The sequence below is a fragment of the Cervus elaphus genome, chromosome 16 (assembly GCF_910594005.1).
Source record: "Cervus elaphus chromosome 16, mCerEla1.1, whole genome shotgun sequence".
In the NCBI taxonomy this organism is placed as follows: domain Eukaryota; kingdom Metazoa; phylum Chordata; class Mammalia; order Artiodactyla; family Cervidae; genus Cervus; species Cervus elaphus.
This window is the reverse complement of record NC_057830.1, coordinates 33,831,472-33,847,669: the sequence shown is the minus strand read 5'-3', so window position 1 is coordinate 33,847,669 and position 16,198 is coordinate 33,831,472. Positions and strand designations below refer to the sequence as shown.

General features: G+C 37.2%; 1 protein-coding gene across 2 annotated transcripts in view; it reads right to left on the bottom strand.

The window, feature by feature from the left end:
• The window catches only part of GKAP1 (G kinase anchoring protein 1), a 94,819-nt gene that overhangs the window by 11,443 nt on the left and 67,178 nt on the right, over window positions 1–16,198 (bottom strand). For both annotated transcript variants that reach the window (XM_043927194.1, XM_043927195.1), the window contains exon 8: window positions 14,370–14,522. In XM_043927194.1, coding sequence (XP_043783129.1) covers window positions 14,370–14,522 — 153 coding nt within the window. The remainder of the gene's footprint in view (window positions 1–14,369; window positions 14,523–16,198) is intronic.

Genomic DNA, 16,198 nt, shown 5'->3' with positions numbered 1-16,198 from the left:
CCCTCCAGGTAGAAAGAAGAGCATGTATTAACATAAAGGCCCTGAGGCAGAAAAGAGCTAGAGCATTTGAAGGCTAGTAAAGCGGCAAGCGTTGTTGAAGCCTAGAGAAAAAGATGATAGTATAATATGATTTTGGAAAAAAAATTTGGATCAAAATTAGCAATATACATACTATTATAATGGCCCAGGAAACTCATTTCTAGGAATTTATCTAAATAGATAAGCGAGGCCCAGGAATCTTACTTCTATGAATTCATCTAGATAGATAAGTGAGGGGGGAGTATCTATGAAAGTGTTCACTGAAGATTACAACAAAAAATTGGACATCAATTTAAATGCCCAACAATAAGAATGGAAATCACCAAAAATTATGATGTTTTGTTATTTAGTTGCAAAGTTGTATCCGACTCTTCTGTGAATCCATGAACTGTACCCACCAGGCACCTGTGTCCATGGAATTTCCTAGGCAAGAATACTGGTGTGTGTTGTCACTACCTTCTCCACGGGATCTTCCCGACTCAGGGATCGAGCCCATGTTTCCTGCATAGCAGGCGGATTCTGTATCACTGAGCCACCAGTTCAGTTCAGTTGCTCAGTCATGTCTGACTCTTTGCGACTCCATGAACTGCAGCACGCCAGGCCTCCCTGTCCATCACCAACTCCCGGAGTTCACCCAAACCCATGTCCATTAAGTCAGTGATGCCATCCAACCATCTCATCCTTTGTTGTCCCCTTCTCCTACTGCCCTCAATCTTTCCCAGCATCAGGGTCTTTTCAAATGAGTCAGCTCTTCGCATGAGACGGCCAAAGTACTGGAGTTTCAGCTTCAACATCCGTCCTTCCAATAAACACCCAGGACTGATCTCCTTTAGGATGGACTGGTTGGATCTCCTTGCAGTCCAAGGGACTCTCAAGAGTCTTCTCCAACACCACAGTTCAAAAGCATCAATTCTTCGGCGCTCAGCTTTCTTTATAGTCCAACTCTCACATCCATACATGACCACTGGAAAAACCATAGCCTTGCCTAGATGGACCCTTGTTGACAAAGTAATGTCTTGGCTTTTTAATATGCTATCTAGGTTGGACATAACTTTCCTTCCAAGGAGTAAGTGTCTTTTAATTTCATGGCTGCAATCACCATCTGCAGTGATTTTGGAGCCCAGAAAAATAAAGTCAGTCACTGTTTCCCCATCTATTTGCCATGAAGTGATGGGACCAGATGCCATGATCTTAGTTTTCTGAATGTTGAGCTTTAAGCCAACTTTTTCACTCTCCTCTTTCACTTTCATCAAGAGGCTCTTTAGCTCTTCTTCACTTTCTGCCATAAGGGTGGTGTCATCTGCATATCTGAGGTTATTGATATTTCTCCTGGCAATCTTGATTCCAGCTTGTGCTTCATCCAGCCCAGCATTTCTCATGATCTTCTCTGCATATAAGTTAAATAAGCAGGGTGACAATATACAGCCTTGACATACTCCTTTTCCTATCTGGAACCAGTCTGTTGTTCCATGTCCAGTTCTAACTGTTGCTTCCTGACCTGTGTACAGATTTCTCAAGAGGCAGGTCAGGTGGTCTGGTATTCCCGTCTCTTTCAGAATTTTCCACAGTTTATTGTGATCAACACAGTCAAAGGCTGAGCCACCAGGGAAGCCCAAAAATGATGATACAGAACCATAAAATATGGCCCTATGATCCCCAAGTTATAATACTACATGCAAAGAAAAAATCCTAGAAGGGTATACATATATATATATCCTAGAAGGGTATACATATATATATATATCCTAGAAGGGTATACATCAACATTTTTAACACTCTCTTAGAATGTGAGATTATGGAAAATTTCACTTTACTGTTTAAAAATTTCGTTTCATCAAAATTGTTTTATACTAAGTATATAATGATTGAATAACATAAAATACTATTTTAATTAAAAAAATGAAACCCCTTAAGTATTAACATGAAATCTATATAATATGGGACTTCCCTGGTGGCTCAGACAGTAAAGCGTCTGCCTACAATGCAGGAGACCGGGGTTCAATCCGTGGGTCGGGAATATCTCCTGGAGAAGGAAAGGGCAACCCATTCCAGTATTCTTGCCTGGAAAATCCCATGGACGGAGGAGCCTGGGAGGCTACAGTCCATGGGGTCTCAAAGAGTTGGACACAACTGAGCGACTTCACTTTCACTTTCTATATAATATGAATAGCTATCATCTTTGAATAAGAAAGCCCTTCTGCTTCACAGGTGAATTCTACCAAAAATTTAAAGAAGAGCTAACACCTATCCTACTCAAACTCTTCCAGAAAATTGCAGAAGAAGGTAAACGGCCAAACTCATTCTGAGGCCACCATCACCCTAATACCAAAACCAGACAAAGATGCCACAAAAAAAGAAAACTACAGGCCAATATCATTGATGAACAAAGATGCAAAAATCCTTAACAAAATTCTAGCAAACAGAATCCAACAACATATTAAAAAGATCATACATCATGACCAAGTGGGCTTTATTCCAGGGATGCAAGGATTTGTCAATATTTGCAAATCAATTAATGTGTACACCACATTAACAAATTGAAAGAAAAAACCCATATGACAGATGCAGAGAAAGCCTTTGACAAATTCAACATACATTTATGATAAAAACCCTCCAGAAAGTAGGCATAAAAGGAACATACCTCAACATAATACAAGTCATATATGATAAACCCACAGCAAACATTATCCTCAATGGTGAAAAACTGAGGGCATTTCCCCTAAAGTCAAGAACAAGACAAGGGTGCCCACTCTCACCACTACTATTCAACATAGATTTGGAAATTTTAGCCACAGCAATCAGAGAAGAAAAAGAAATTAAAGGAATCCAGATTGGAAAGAAGTAAAACTCTCACTGTTTCCAGACAGTAGATGGTGAAAGAGGGCAACAGAGGGCAGACAGACTGAAACCACAATCACAGAAAACTAATCAATCTAATCACATGGGCCACAGCCTTGTCTAATTCAATGAAACTATGAGCCATGCCATGTAGGGCCACCCAAGACAGACAGGTCATGGTGGAGAGTTCTGACAAAATGTGGTCCACTGGAGAAGGGAATGGCAAACCACCTCAGTATTCTTGCCTTGAGAACCCCATGAACAGTACGAAAAGGCAAAAAGATAGGACACTGAAAGATGAACTCCCCAGGTCGGTAGGTGCCCAATATGCTACTGGAGATCAGTGGAGAAATAACTCCAGAAAGAATGAAGAGATGGAGCCAAAGCAAAAGCAACACCCAGTTGTGGATGTGACTGGTGATAGAAGAAGGTCCAATGCTGTAAAGAGCAATATCAGAGGAACCTGGAATGTTAGGTCCATGAATCAAGGCAAATTGGAAGTGGTCAAACAGGAGATGGCAAGAGTGAATGCTGACATTTTAGGAATCAGCGAACTAAAATGGACTGGAATGGGTGAATTTAACTCAGATGACCATTATATCTACTACTGTCAGCAAGAACCCCTTAGAAGAAATGGAGTGCCATCATAGTCAACAAAAGAGTCCGAAAGGCAGTAGTTGGATGCAATCTCAAAAAAGACAGAATGATCTCTGTTCACGTCCAAGGCAAACCATTCAATATCACGGTAATCCAAGTCTATGCCACAAACAGTAAAACTGAAGAAGCTGAAGTTGAACTGTTCTATGAAGATCTGCAAGACCTTTTAGAACTAACACCCCCAAAAGATGCCCTTTTCATTATAGGGGACTGGAATGTGAAAAAGAAACACCTGAAGTAACAGGCCAATTTGGCCTTGGAGTACAGAATGAAGCAGGACAAAGGCTAGAGTTTTGCCAAGAGAATGCACTGGTCATAACAAACCTCTTCCAACAACACAAGAGAAGACTCTTATACATGGACATCACCAGCTGGCCACAACTGAATCAGAGTGATTATATTCTTTGTAGCCAAAGATGGAGAAGCTCTATACAGTCAGCAAAAACAAGAATGGGAGCTGACTATGGCTCAGATCATGAACTCCTTATTGCCAAATTCAGACTTAAATTGAACCAAGTAGGGAAAACCACTAGACCATTCAGGTATGAACTAAATCAAATCCCTTACGATTATACAATGGAAGTGAGAAATAGATTTAAGGGTCTAGATCTGATAGAGTGTCTGATGAACTATGGACGGAAGTTCATGACACTGTACAGGAGACAGGGATCAAGACCATCCCCAAGAAAAAAAATGCGAAAAAGCAAAATGGCTGTCTGCGGAGGTCTTACAAATAGCTGTGAAAAGAAGAGAGGCAAAAAGCAAAGGAAAAAAGGAAAGATATACCCATTTGAACGCAGACTTCCAAAGAGTTGCAAGGAGAGATAAGAAAGCCTTCCTCAGTGATCAGTGCAAAGAAACAGAGGAAAACAATAGAATGGGAAAGACTAGAGATCTCTTCAAGAAAATCAGAGATACTAAGGGAACATTTCACGTAAAGATAGGCTCAATGAAGGACAGAAATGGTATGGACCTAACAGAAGCAGAAGATATTAAGAAGAGGTGGCAAGAATACACAGAAGAACTATACAAAAAAGATCTTCACAACCCAGATAACCACGATGGTGTGATCACTCACCTAGAGCCAGACATCCTGGAATGCGAAGTCAAGTGGGCCTTAGAAAGCTAGTGGAGGTGATGGAATTCCAGTTGAGCTATTTCAAATCCTAAAAGATGATGCTGTGAACGTGCTGCACTCAATATGCCAGCAAACTTGGAAAACTCAGCAGTGGCCACAGGACTGGAAACAGCCCGTTTTCATTCCAATCCCAAAGAAAGGCAATGCCAAAGAATGTTCAAACTACTACACAATTGGACTCATCTCACACGCTAGCAAAGTAATGCTCAAAATTCTCCAAGCCAGGTTTCAACAGTACATAAACCATGAACTTCCACATGTTCAAGCTGGATTTAGAAAAGGCAGAGGAACCAGAGATCAAATTGCCAACATCTGCTGGATCATCAAGAAAGGAAGTGAGTTCCAGAAAAACATCTACTTCTGCTTTACTGACTATGCCAAAACCTTTGAATGTGTGGATCACAATATAACTGTGAAAAATTCTGAAAGAGATGGGAATACCAGACCACCTGATCTGCCTCTTAAGAAATCTATAAGCAGGTCCAGAAGCAACAGTTAGAACTGGTCATCAAACAACAGACTGGTCCAAATAGGAAAAGTAGTACATCAAGGCTATATATTGTCACCCTGCTTATTTAACTTATATGCAGAGTACATCATGAGAAATGCTGGGCTGGATGAAGCACAAGCTGGAATCAAGATTGCCAGGAGAAATATCAATAACCTCAGATATGCAGATGACACCACCCTTATGGCAGAAAGAGAAGAAGAACTAAAGAGCCTCTTGATGAAAGTAAAAGAGGAGAGTGAGTTGGCTTAAAGCTCAACATTCAGAAAACTAAGATCATGGCATCCGATCCCATCACTTCATGGCAAATAGAGGGGGAAACAGTGGAAACAGTGTCAGACTTTAATTTTTTTTTGGGCTCCAAAATCACTGCAGGTGGTGACTGCAGCCATGAAATTAAAAGACACTTACTCCTTGGAAGGAAAGTTATGACCAACCTAGACAGCATATTGAAAAGTAGAAACATTACTTTGCGAACAAAGATCCATCTAGTCAAGGCTATGGTTTTTCCAGTAGTCATGTTGGATGTGAGAGTTGGACTGTGAAGAAAGCTGAGAGCCAAAGAATTGATGCTTTTGAATTGTGGTGTTGGAGAAGACTCTTGAGAGGTCCCTTGGACTGCAAAGAGATCCAACCAGTCCATCCTAAAGGAGATCAGTCCTGAGTGTTCACTGAAAGGACTGATGTTGATGCTGAAACTCCAATACTTTGGCTACCCGATGCAAAGAGCTGATTCGTTTGAAAAGACCCCGATGCTGGGAAAGATTGAAGGCAGGAGGAGAAGGGACGACACAGGATGAGACGGTTGGATGGCATCACTGACTCAATGGACATGAGTTTGGGTAAACTCTGGGAGTTGGTGATGGACAGGGAGGCCTGGCATGCTGCGGTCCATGGGGTCATGAAGAGTCGGACATGACTATTGACTGAACTGAACTAAAGTGAAAGAAACAAAAGACCTGTATATAGAAAACTATAAAACACTGATGAAAGAAATCAAAGATGACACAAATAGACGGAGAAATACACCATGTTCATGGTCGGAAGAATCAATATAGTGAAAATGAGTATACTACCAAAAGCAATCTATAGAGTCAATACAACCCCTATCAAGCTACCAACGGTATTTTTCAGAGAACTATAGCAACTAATTCCACAATTGGTATGGAAATACAAAATACTTCAAATAGTCAAAGCAATCTTGAGAAAGAAAAATGGAACTGGAGGAATCAACCTGACTGACTTCAGACTATACTACAAAGCTACTGTCATTAAGACAGTATGTACTGGCACAAAGACAGAAATATAGATCAATGGAACAAAGCCCAGAAATAAGAAAGCCCAGAGATAAATCCACATACCTATGGATACCTTATCTTTGACAAAGGAGGCAAGAATATACAATGGGGAAAAGACAATCTCTTTAACAAGTAGTGTTGGGAAAACTGTTCAACCACTTGTGAAAGAATGAAACTAGAACATTTTCTAACACCATACACAAAAATAAACTCAAGACGGATTAAAGATCTAAATGTAAGACCAGAAACTATAAAACTCCTAGAGGAAAACATAGGCAAAACACTCTCTGACATAAATGACAGATGGATTCTCTATGACCCACCTCCCAGAGTAATGGAAATAAAAGCAAAACTAAACAAATGGGACCTAATTAAACTCAAAAGCTTTTGCACAACAAAGGAAACTATAAGCAAGGTGAAAAGACAGCGTTCAGAATGGGAGAAAATAATAGCAAACGAAGCAACTGACAATCTCAAAAACATACAAGCAGCTCATGCAGCTCAATTCCAGAAAAATAAATGATCCAATCAAAAAATTGGCCAAAGAACTAAACAGACATTTCTCCAAAGAAGACATGCAGATGGCTAACAGGCAAATGAAAAGATGCTCAACATCACTCATTATCAGAGAAATGCAAATCAAAACCACAATGAGGTACCATCCCACGCTGGTCAGAATGGCTGCCATCAAAAAGATTACAAACAATAACTGCTGGAGAGGGTGTGGAGAAAAGGGAACCCTCTTACACTGATGGTGGGAATGCAAACTAGTACAGCCACTATGAACAGTGTGGAGATTCCTTAAAAAACTGGACATAGAACTGCCATATGACCCAGCAATCCCACTGCTGGGCATACACACCGAGGAAACCAGAATTGAAAGAGACACGTGTACCCCAGTGTTCATTACAGCACTGTTTATAATAGCTAGGACATGGAAGCAACCTAGACGTCCATCAGCAGATGAATGGATAAGAAAGCTGTGGTACATATACACAATGGAATATTACTCAGTTATTTAAAAAAATGCATTTGAATCAGTTCTAATGAGGTGGATGAAACTGGAGCCTAATATACAGAGTTAAGTAAGTCAGAAAGAAAAATGCCAATACGGTATAGTAACACATATATATGGAATTTAGAAAGATGATAACAATGATCCTATATGCAAGACAGCAAAAGAGACACAGATGTAAAGAACATACTTTTGGACTCTGTGGGAGAAGGCAAGGGTGGGATGATTTGACAGAATATCAGTGAACCATGTATATTACCGTATGCAAAATAGATTGCCAGTCCAGGTTCGATGCATGAGACAGGGCGCTTAGGGCCGGTGCACTGGGACAACCCTGAGGGATAAAATGGGAGGGAGGTAGGAGGGGGCTTCAGGATGGGGGAGGCATGTACATCCATGGGTGATTCGTGTCAATGTATGGCAAAAACCACTACAATATTGTAAAGTAATTAGCCACAATTAAAATTAATTAAAAATTAATTAATTAAAAAAAGAAAGTCCTTCCAAACATAATATAAAAGAGAGAAAACAAAAAGGAAAAGACTGATATTTAATTTGATGAAAAATCTCCAAAAAACTGAAAGAAAATCAAAAGGTAAATGAAAAACTAAAAAAAATGGTCACAGTCACATGGCAGGCATATGACCAATTAAAAATGAAAAAGTGTACAATTTCAGTAGTAAGCAATATTACATAAAACTGGTACATTTAAATTTTTTTCTCAGTGTGGGTAACTGAAAACAATTTAGCTGTAAACATAATTATTTCATCTAAAAACATTACAGCTGACCCTTGGACAACACTGGGGTTAGGGACGCAAACCCTCTGTGAAATCAGAAGTCCACATATATGGTCATTTAGCATCGGCCCTCTGTATATGTGGTCCCTCTGCATCCACAGATTTAACCAACCTCAACAGAAAAAAAAAATCAATGTGTAAATAAACACAAGCAGTTCAAAGCTGCACTGTTCAAGGGTCAGTGTATTAATGATCTGAAATGTTCACCATCTCTGTATGTAACTGAAAAGTGGTTCATGTTAAGTTTCTACATTATTGGGGAAAAAGTATAAACCCATACAGAAAAGTGGAAGCACAAGAAAGTATCAATGATAGTTTTCTTCGGGTGAATGAGATTAGGGTCAATTTTTCTCCCACTGTATCTGTAAACTGGGGATCATAAAGATACCTGTTATCTTCACAGTTAACTGTGAGAATTAGATGAAATAATAAATTTAAGTACTTAATATAATATCTAGAAAATATATATTAAGCCCTCAAATATTTATTTTTGCATTATAAGTTCTTCACTTAGCAGTTACTTCTAGAATTTTTACAACAAATGGCACTTTTTAAAACAGAAAACCTTACTGTTATAAGGTACACTCATTTTTTATTAAGTGTTACATTTCATTAAATAAAATTTAAAATTATCTTCTAAGTATATTATACTAAACTGAAAATAAAAAGGTGTATAAATCTATGTCCACAAGGGATTTGTTGTCTACAAACAACAAATAAAAATGTGCTGTGTGAAATGTGCCATAAGAAAACCAAAATGCTACAGGGTATAGAGAAAAAAGGAAAGATCATATCCAGGTTTTCTATGTTTGGGACTGGAACAGGGCAATGAGAGAAAGCATCAGGATAGATATGACATGTGAAATGAACCCTGAGCAAAGCTGGGAATGATTCAGCATAGTGACAAGGAGTGCTCTGGTCTGGCTAGAAGAAAAAACTGGAAAGAGTATGACTAAAGTTATTTAGGCTGAAGCTACACTGTAGAACAATGCTTTCAAACTTATTTGACAGTGACCCACATTAAGGAATGTTTTGCATCATGACTCAATACATAAACATGTCAGCATATGTATATATATTTGCATTTATGTACATAAACATATATACACTGAAAAAAATTTCATAAAATATGAAAAGATGTCATATATGCTGATAACTTTTTTTTGAGAGTGCTGGTTGCAATCTACTAAATTTATTTTAGGACTGGTTAAATGGATTGGGACTCTTCATTTGAAAAGCTTGAGGGCTTTAGTAAATGATTCAACAGACACTGAAACTTAAGGACATAGTGTGGCAGGATGGAAGTCTCACTCTTTAAAAAGTACTCTATTAACAGTGTATAAGATAAATTATCTAGAATTAGAAGGCAGGAGGCAGGAAGTCTTATTAGGTTACTGAAATAATACCAGTAAGAGATAATGAGATTCTAAATTAGAGAAATGTTAAAGTGGAAGAGAAGATATATCTGAGAACTATTTCAGAGATTAAAAATTCCCAAACTTTGAGAAACAGAAAAAGTGAAAAGGGAGATTCACAGCCGGAACATCTGGATACAATGACAAAACCCCAAACAGAAATGATGAAGTCAAGTTGAATGCTTGGTTCAGAAAGTCAATGATGACCTCAAGTTTCAGCATAGTGAGCCTAAGGTATTCATAGAACAAGAGAGTGAAATACACTACACAGGCAGTTGATAAAACAGAGCCCTAAAGACCATTAGGGGGAATGCCAGTGAAGCTGCGGGCTTCCCCGGTGGCTCAGATGGTAGAGTCCGCCTGCAATGCAGGAGACCTGGGTTCAACCCCTGGGTCGGGGAGATCCCCTGGAGAAGGGATTGGCTACCTACCTCAGTATTCTTGCCTGGAGAATCCCATGGACAGAGGAGCCTGATGGGCTACAGTCCATGGGGTAGCAAAGTCAGACACGACTGAAGTGACTCAGCACGCATGCGTGCCCGCGCGCGTGTGCGCGCGCACACACACACACACACACACACACACACACACACACACACACACACACAGAGTGAAGCTGTGGAGAAGTTAGTAACTTCATATCCTGCTGCCAGAAGACAATGTTGATACATATCAAGAGCAATACAGGTGTTTACATGCTTTGATGCAATTACTATTTTTAAGAATGTATTTATTCAAAGGACAAATTCATCAAAAAAGTAAATAGATGAATATATTCAATGAATACCAGGTGACCAATTCTAAACAACCTAGATGTTCAGTAATAGGGTAATAGGGCTTCCCTGCTGGTCCAGTGATTAAGAATCTGTCTGCCAATGCAGGGGACATGGGTTTGATCTCTGGTCCGGGAAGATCTCATATGCCTTGGAACAACCAAACCAGTGTGCCACAACTATTGAGCCTGTGCCCTAGGGCCCAGGAGTCACAACTACCAAGCCCAAGTACCTAGAGCCTGTGCCCTGCAGAAGAAAAGCCACCACAATGAGAACCCCGAGCATCACGGGTTACAAAAATAAACCCTGCTCATTGCAACTAGAGAAAGCCCATATGTGTAGTAACAAAGACCCAGCAGAGCCAAAATAAATAAAACAATAAACCTTAAAAAAAACTTACAGAAAATAGTTTTTTTTTTTTTAAGAAAATAGTTTAAAAAATACTGAGTAATGAACAATTACAGAATGTTGACTTGACAGAATGTAACTACAGTTTAGAAAAGGGGCTACAGAAACTATATTTCTGATTCTTAGTTATTTTTATTTTTTTTTATTTTTTTATTTTATTTTTTCTTTTTCTTAGTTATTTTTAAAATACCTATGCATGTTTTCCTGGAAAAGTACTATACAAAAATGAAACCAAATGTTAAAGACTGACTGAATTAGTGTGGATGTATTTTTCACCTTTAAAAATTTCTGGTACACTAATACACAGTTTAAAATGATTTTAACACTTGTAAAAAAGTTTTCCCTGAAAAAGGAGTGTGAGGAGGAGAGGAAGGAGGTAGACAAAAAGAAAATATTTTTTAATGGCCTCAATATTCCTTTCTCCCCAACTACACTCAATGACATGACAAAATACTCAACTTTTTTACTTATGAAAAATTTTACATGTGCAAAATATATAAATTGACATGGCAAGTAAAAAGAAAAATAAACCAATATGCAAATTATGTGAACATTACCAATATTTTGGCATCCCCCACATTTCTCTCCCCAATCATATCCTTTCTCCCCATTCCTGAGAATATCCACTATTATGAATTTGTGTTTGTCACTCTCTTTCTTGCTAATAGTCTTTTACAACATACAGATGTATCCCTGAGTAATCAGTTAAACTTTCTATTTTTTGGAATTTATATAAACTGCATCAAACTATTACTATTTGGTGACTTGCTTATTTCATTAAAGATTATGTTTTTGTTATTCATCCATGCTGTTATGTATTGCTATAATTCATTCATTTCTTCTACTGACTTTGTTGTCACAAACAACTGAGCTTGAATCATTCCTCTTGAAGATGTCTCCAGGGTTTACTCTAAGGCAGAATTTCTAGAACACAGTTTACCCATCATCTTCAACTGTAGAAATTAATGCCACATTGTTCTCCAAAACAGCTACACCAAGTGACATTACTACCAGTCACCTGTTCCTGCTCTTCTACATCCTCCCCATACTGCCCACTGTCTGATTCCCATCTCTAGTTTTCACCTTCCTTCAGTTATTCCTAGGCACTGCAGTGAATTTAATATTACCATGTAGAACTTTGTCTTCTGCTCAAAAACTTTAAAAAATTATTCTTTTCTATTTCCTGACAAAATCATAAATCAGGCTTTTAAGTCCTCCACAATCCTTCCAAACCCACTGTGCCAAACTTACACTATACTCCTCAATGAATATTGTATTAAACTGGTTTATACTTTACTGCCTCCATCCTTTTATTCATGGCATTCCAGCTTCTCCTCCCTCACCTCCGCATGTTCAAATTCTACTCTCTTAAATTCCAATTCAAAAATTATTTTCTCTTAAGAAAGCCATCTCTTATCTCCATTCCTATGAATTACCTTTTTTTTGACTTTCCACTTCTCCTACTGTGTACAAAAACAATGATCTATTAAGCATATGCTGTGTATAAATGCTCTAATATTTTACACCATAATTGCTAACTTTCGTAATAACAGTGCATGAAAGGCAGGTAATTTCATTCCAACATAACAGAGCTGATAAACTGCAGTGCTATATTTTGTGTTATTAGGCTTGTTTGATTTGAGATTATTCTCTTTCTACTACACTGCATTATCACTTTGACTTTAAAATATCATTAACATTAATTAATAATTTAACTTACGTGTACCCAGCTTTGCTCTACAAAAGATCTGAAACACCTAATCACTTGCTTGAGTATATTAATATGATTCTTACAATGATCTGAGATGACTTAAAGAATAAGATATAAACCACAAAAGGGAAAATAAAAATCAACGTAAAAAGAGGAAACAAATACACTACCTATAAATGTTAACATGGCTGCTTGCATTGTACACAAAATTTGACAGTCAAGGCAACTCAGGAAAACACCAAATTTAATTCAGTGCTAGAAAGGAAGAAGCTCACAAGTATCTGAGGGCGGGCAAGGATGTCCCATACTAAGCCAAAAATAAATTTTCATGTGAAACAGTGTTTTTATAAGGCAATATTATTGCTGCATTGGAATAAAAAATTCTTAAGAGTCTGGCTCCGTTTGTGTCCTATATAACAACACAGTTTAAGTGTTTAATTTGTTGAATGACTGAATTTATCAGAGGAAACAAAAAACTAACATCCATTGAAGACAGTAAAAGGATGGAAAATGGGCTTTTCAATTTGAAATAGCCACTGGAAGGAATTTATTAAAGTAAAAAAAAAAAATGAATCAAACCACCATTAAGTAGAAATGAGGATATGGCAAAAGTTACACAGCACTGATTTTCAGAAGAGAATATAAACAGGAAGGAGTATTGTCCAGCAATACCTGGTTAAACAAAAATTAAACTGTAATAGCGAAGGCAGACAGTACTGTGAGAGCAAATGCTGCATACTGACATGACGGGAATGCCAGAAAGTCAAGGAAGTAAGGGGAGCGCTCATGGGGACATGACTGAAATTACTTATCACACGCTCCAGGCTGAGAGGACAGTTATTGATAGACTAGAGGTCAACAGAAGGTAAAAAACAGATTCACAGTTTAAGAGGAAGCAAAACAGAAGACTGGTGGTTTATGGTAGGAAAAATAAATGCAAACTCAGAGGTCTCTATATGATAATATCTTTTGGGTTTTTTTCTGTATTTTTCCAAACAGTATTTTAAAATTGAGTACCATTCTTAGCTTGTGAGCCTTACAAAAACAGACTGCAGACCAACTATATAGTTTGCAACCCCTGGTCTGCAGGACAAAATTCTAACTTCTTATTTTCACATTAAAAGACCCTTATAACCTAATTCCAATCTATTTCTCTAATCATGTTATCCCACACTCACTTAAGTCTTTACTTCTTAGATGCATAATTTTTCAGTTTCCTGAATATTCAGTCTAAAGGCTTTGCATAGCTCTGGGCCATTGCTCTTGCAGTTCCCTTAGGTTTTTCTCTATTTCTCAGTTTATACAGTTATTTGCATTCAAAATCCATTGCAAATGTTACTTCTTTATATACCTTTCCCAATTACCCAAGGAGTGGTCTATTACCTTTTCTATTTAAAAACTTTTTTTTTTCAATTGTTCATCTCTCTCTTAAATCCTTCATCATGCTGAGTGACATTCTCTTTACAGTCTACTTCCTCCTATCCCCAACTACCCTGAGTGTCCAAGTCAAGGATGGTCTTAACCATCTTGATATTCCCACTCCCCAATATTGATGCCGAACAATACCAAGCACTATAGTACATGCTTAATAAATATTAACCAATTAATAAAGTACCTCACACTTTTTAATATAAATATGTGTAATAATGACTAAGATAATACACTAAAACTATAGTTCTATACAGTCATAATTGAATTCCACTGTTTACATTTTTAAAAAATGAAAAAAAAATTCACTGTGATTTAAAGAGAATTTTCTATTTTACATGCCTGGTTGTGCTCATGAGCTGTGTAATTATCTGTTCCATTATATTCTGTAAGCTGTTCTCTTCTTTTTTCTCTAGTAAGAATTTTATGAACATCATCTTCCAGTCTATTGAAGAATCCTCCATCATGTGACAAAGTCTGAGAAGAACTCAATTCCTGTCAAAAATGAATTAAGATTCACTATCAATCAACACAAAAGTGCACACATTTAATAAACCTAATTGGCCACTAGAAGGATAGAGAATGAAAGAAAAATTATAATCAAGAGACAATCAACCATCTGATTCTTCTCTATCTTCAGGTGATAATCAGCAGAAACACATATGCAAATGTCCTTTTCTTTACATTTTTGAGTTGGGTATTGCTTTATTTTTCAATTATTTTTATCCATGTACCATACAATTTATTCATTTAATTAGCACATTTTTTTTAACATACTCATAGAGTTGTACAGCCATACTCATTCAAAAAGTTTCATCAGCCCAAAAAGAAACCCACAATTTCCTAGCATCATCTCCCATTCTCTCCTAATCTCTGCCCCCTTCAGTTGTTCTCTAGGCAACACTGATCTACTTTCTGTCTGTATATATTTGACTATTCTGGATATCTGATATAAATGGAATCATATAGAATAAGGTCTTTTGTGATTGACTTCTTTCACTTAGCAAAATGTTTTCAAGGTTCATCCACATGATAGCATCTATCAGCACTTCATTCCTTACTGCCAAATAATATCCCATTAATTGATACACCATATTTTATTTCTCCATTCATCAGTTGATGGGCATTTGAACTGTTCCTTCTTTTGGCTACTGTGAATATTGCTGCTATAAACATTCATGCAACAAGTTTTTGTGTGGACATGTTTTCAGATCTCTTACATATCCAGGTATATATCTAGAAGTAGATTTTCTGGGACATATGGTAACTCTGTGTAACCATCTGAAAAACTGCCAAATAGTTTTCCAAAGTGACTGTACTATTTTACAGCCTATCAATGTACTAATGTATGAGGGTTCTAATTTCACCACATTCTCACCAACACCTGTTATTATGCATCTCTTTAAATTATAAATACTACAGTGACTGTGAAATGTGTGTGAATGAGATTCATTGTTGTTCTGAACTGTATTTCTCTGATGGCTAATTGTGCTAATGTATCTTTTCATGTGCTTACTGGACATTTGTATAACTTTTTGGAAAAATGTTTATTCAGGTATTTTGCCCAAGTTTTAATTGGGTTACTTTTTATTTCTGAGTTGTAGGAGTTCTTTATATATTCTAAAAACAACATGACTTGCACATATTTTCTCCCATTCTGTGGCTTGTCTTTTCACATTCTTGATGTGAAAAGTATCCTTGGTATCACAAAAGTTTTACTTTTGACAAAGTCCAATTTATCCAAGAAATCACTGCCTAACTCAGGGTCACCAAGATTTACTTCTATATTTTCTTCTAAGAGTTTTATAACTTTAGCTCTTACATTTAAGTTTCTAATCTGAGTTATTTTTTGTGTATGATATGTAGAAGGGGTCCAAATTCTTTCTTTTGCATGTGGCTACCTAGCATTATTTGTTAAGAAGATTATTATTTTCCCATTGAACTTATCTTGACATTCTTGTTCAAAATTAATTCAACATAAATATTAAAGCTTCTTTCTAGACTCAACTTTACTCTGTCACCTATATGTCTACCCTTATGCCATACTACACTGCCCTAACTACTCTAGCCTTGTATTACTCAAAGTTTTACAGTATATTTGAAAATAATTTTTACACATATTTTACACATGAATGATAAAGAGATGCTTTTATCACAATCTACTCAACTAT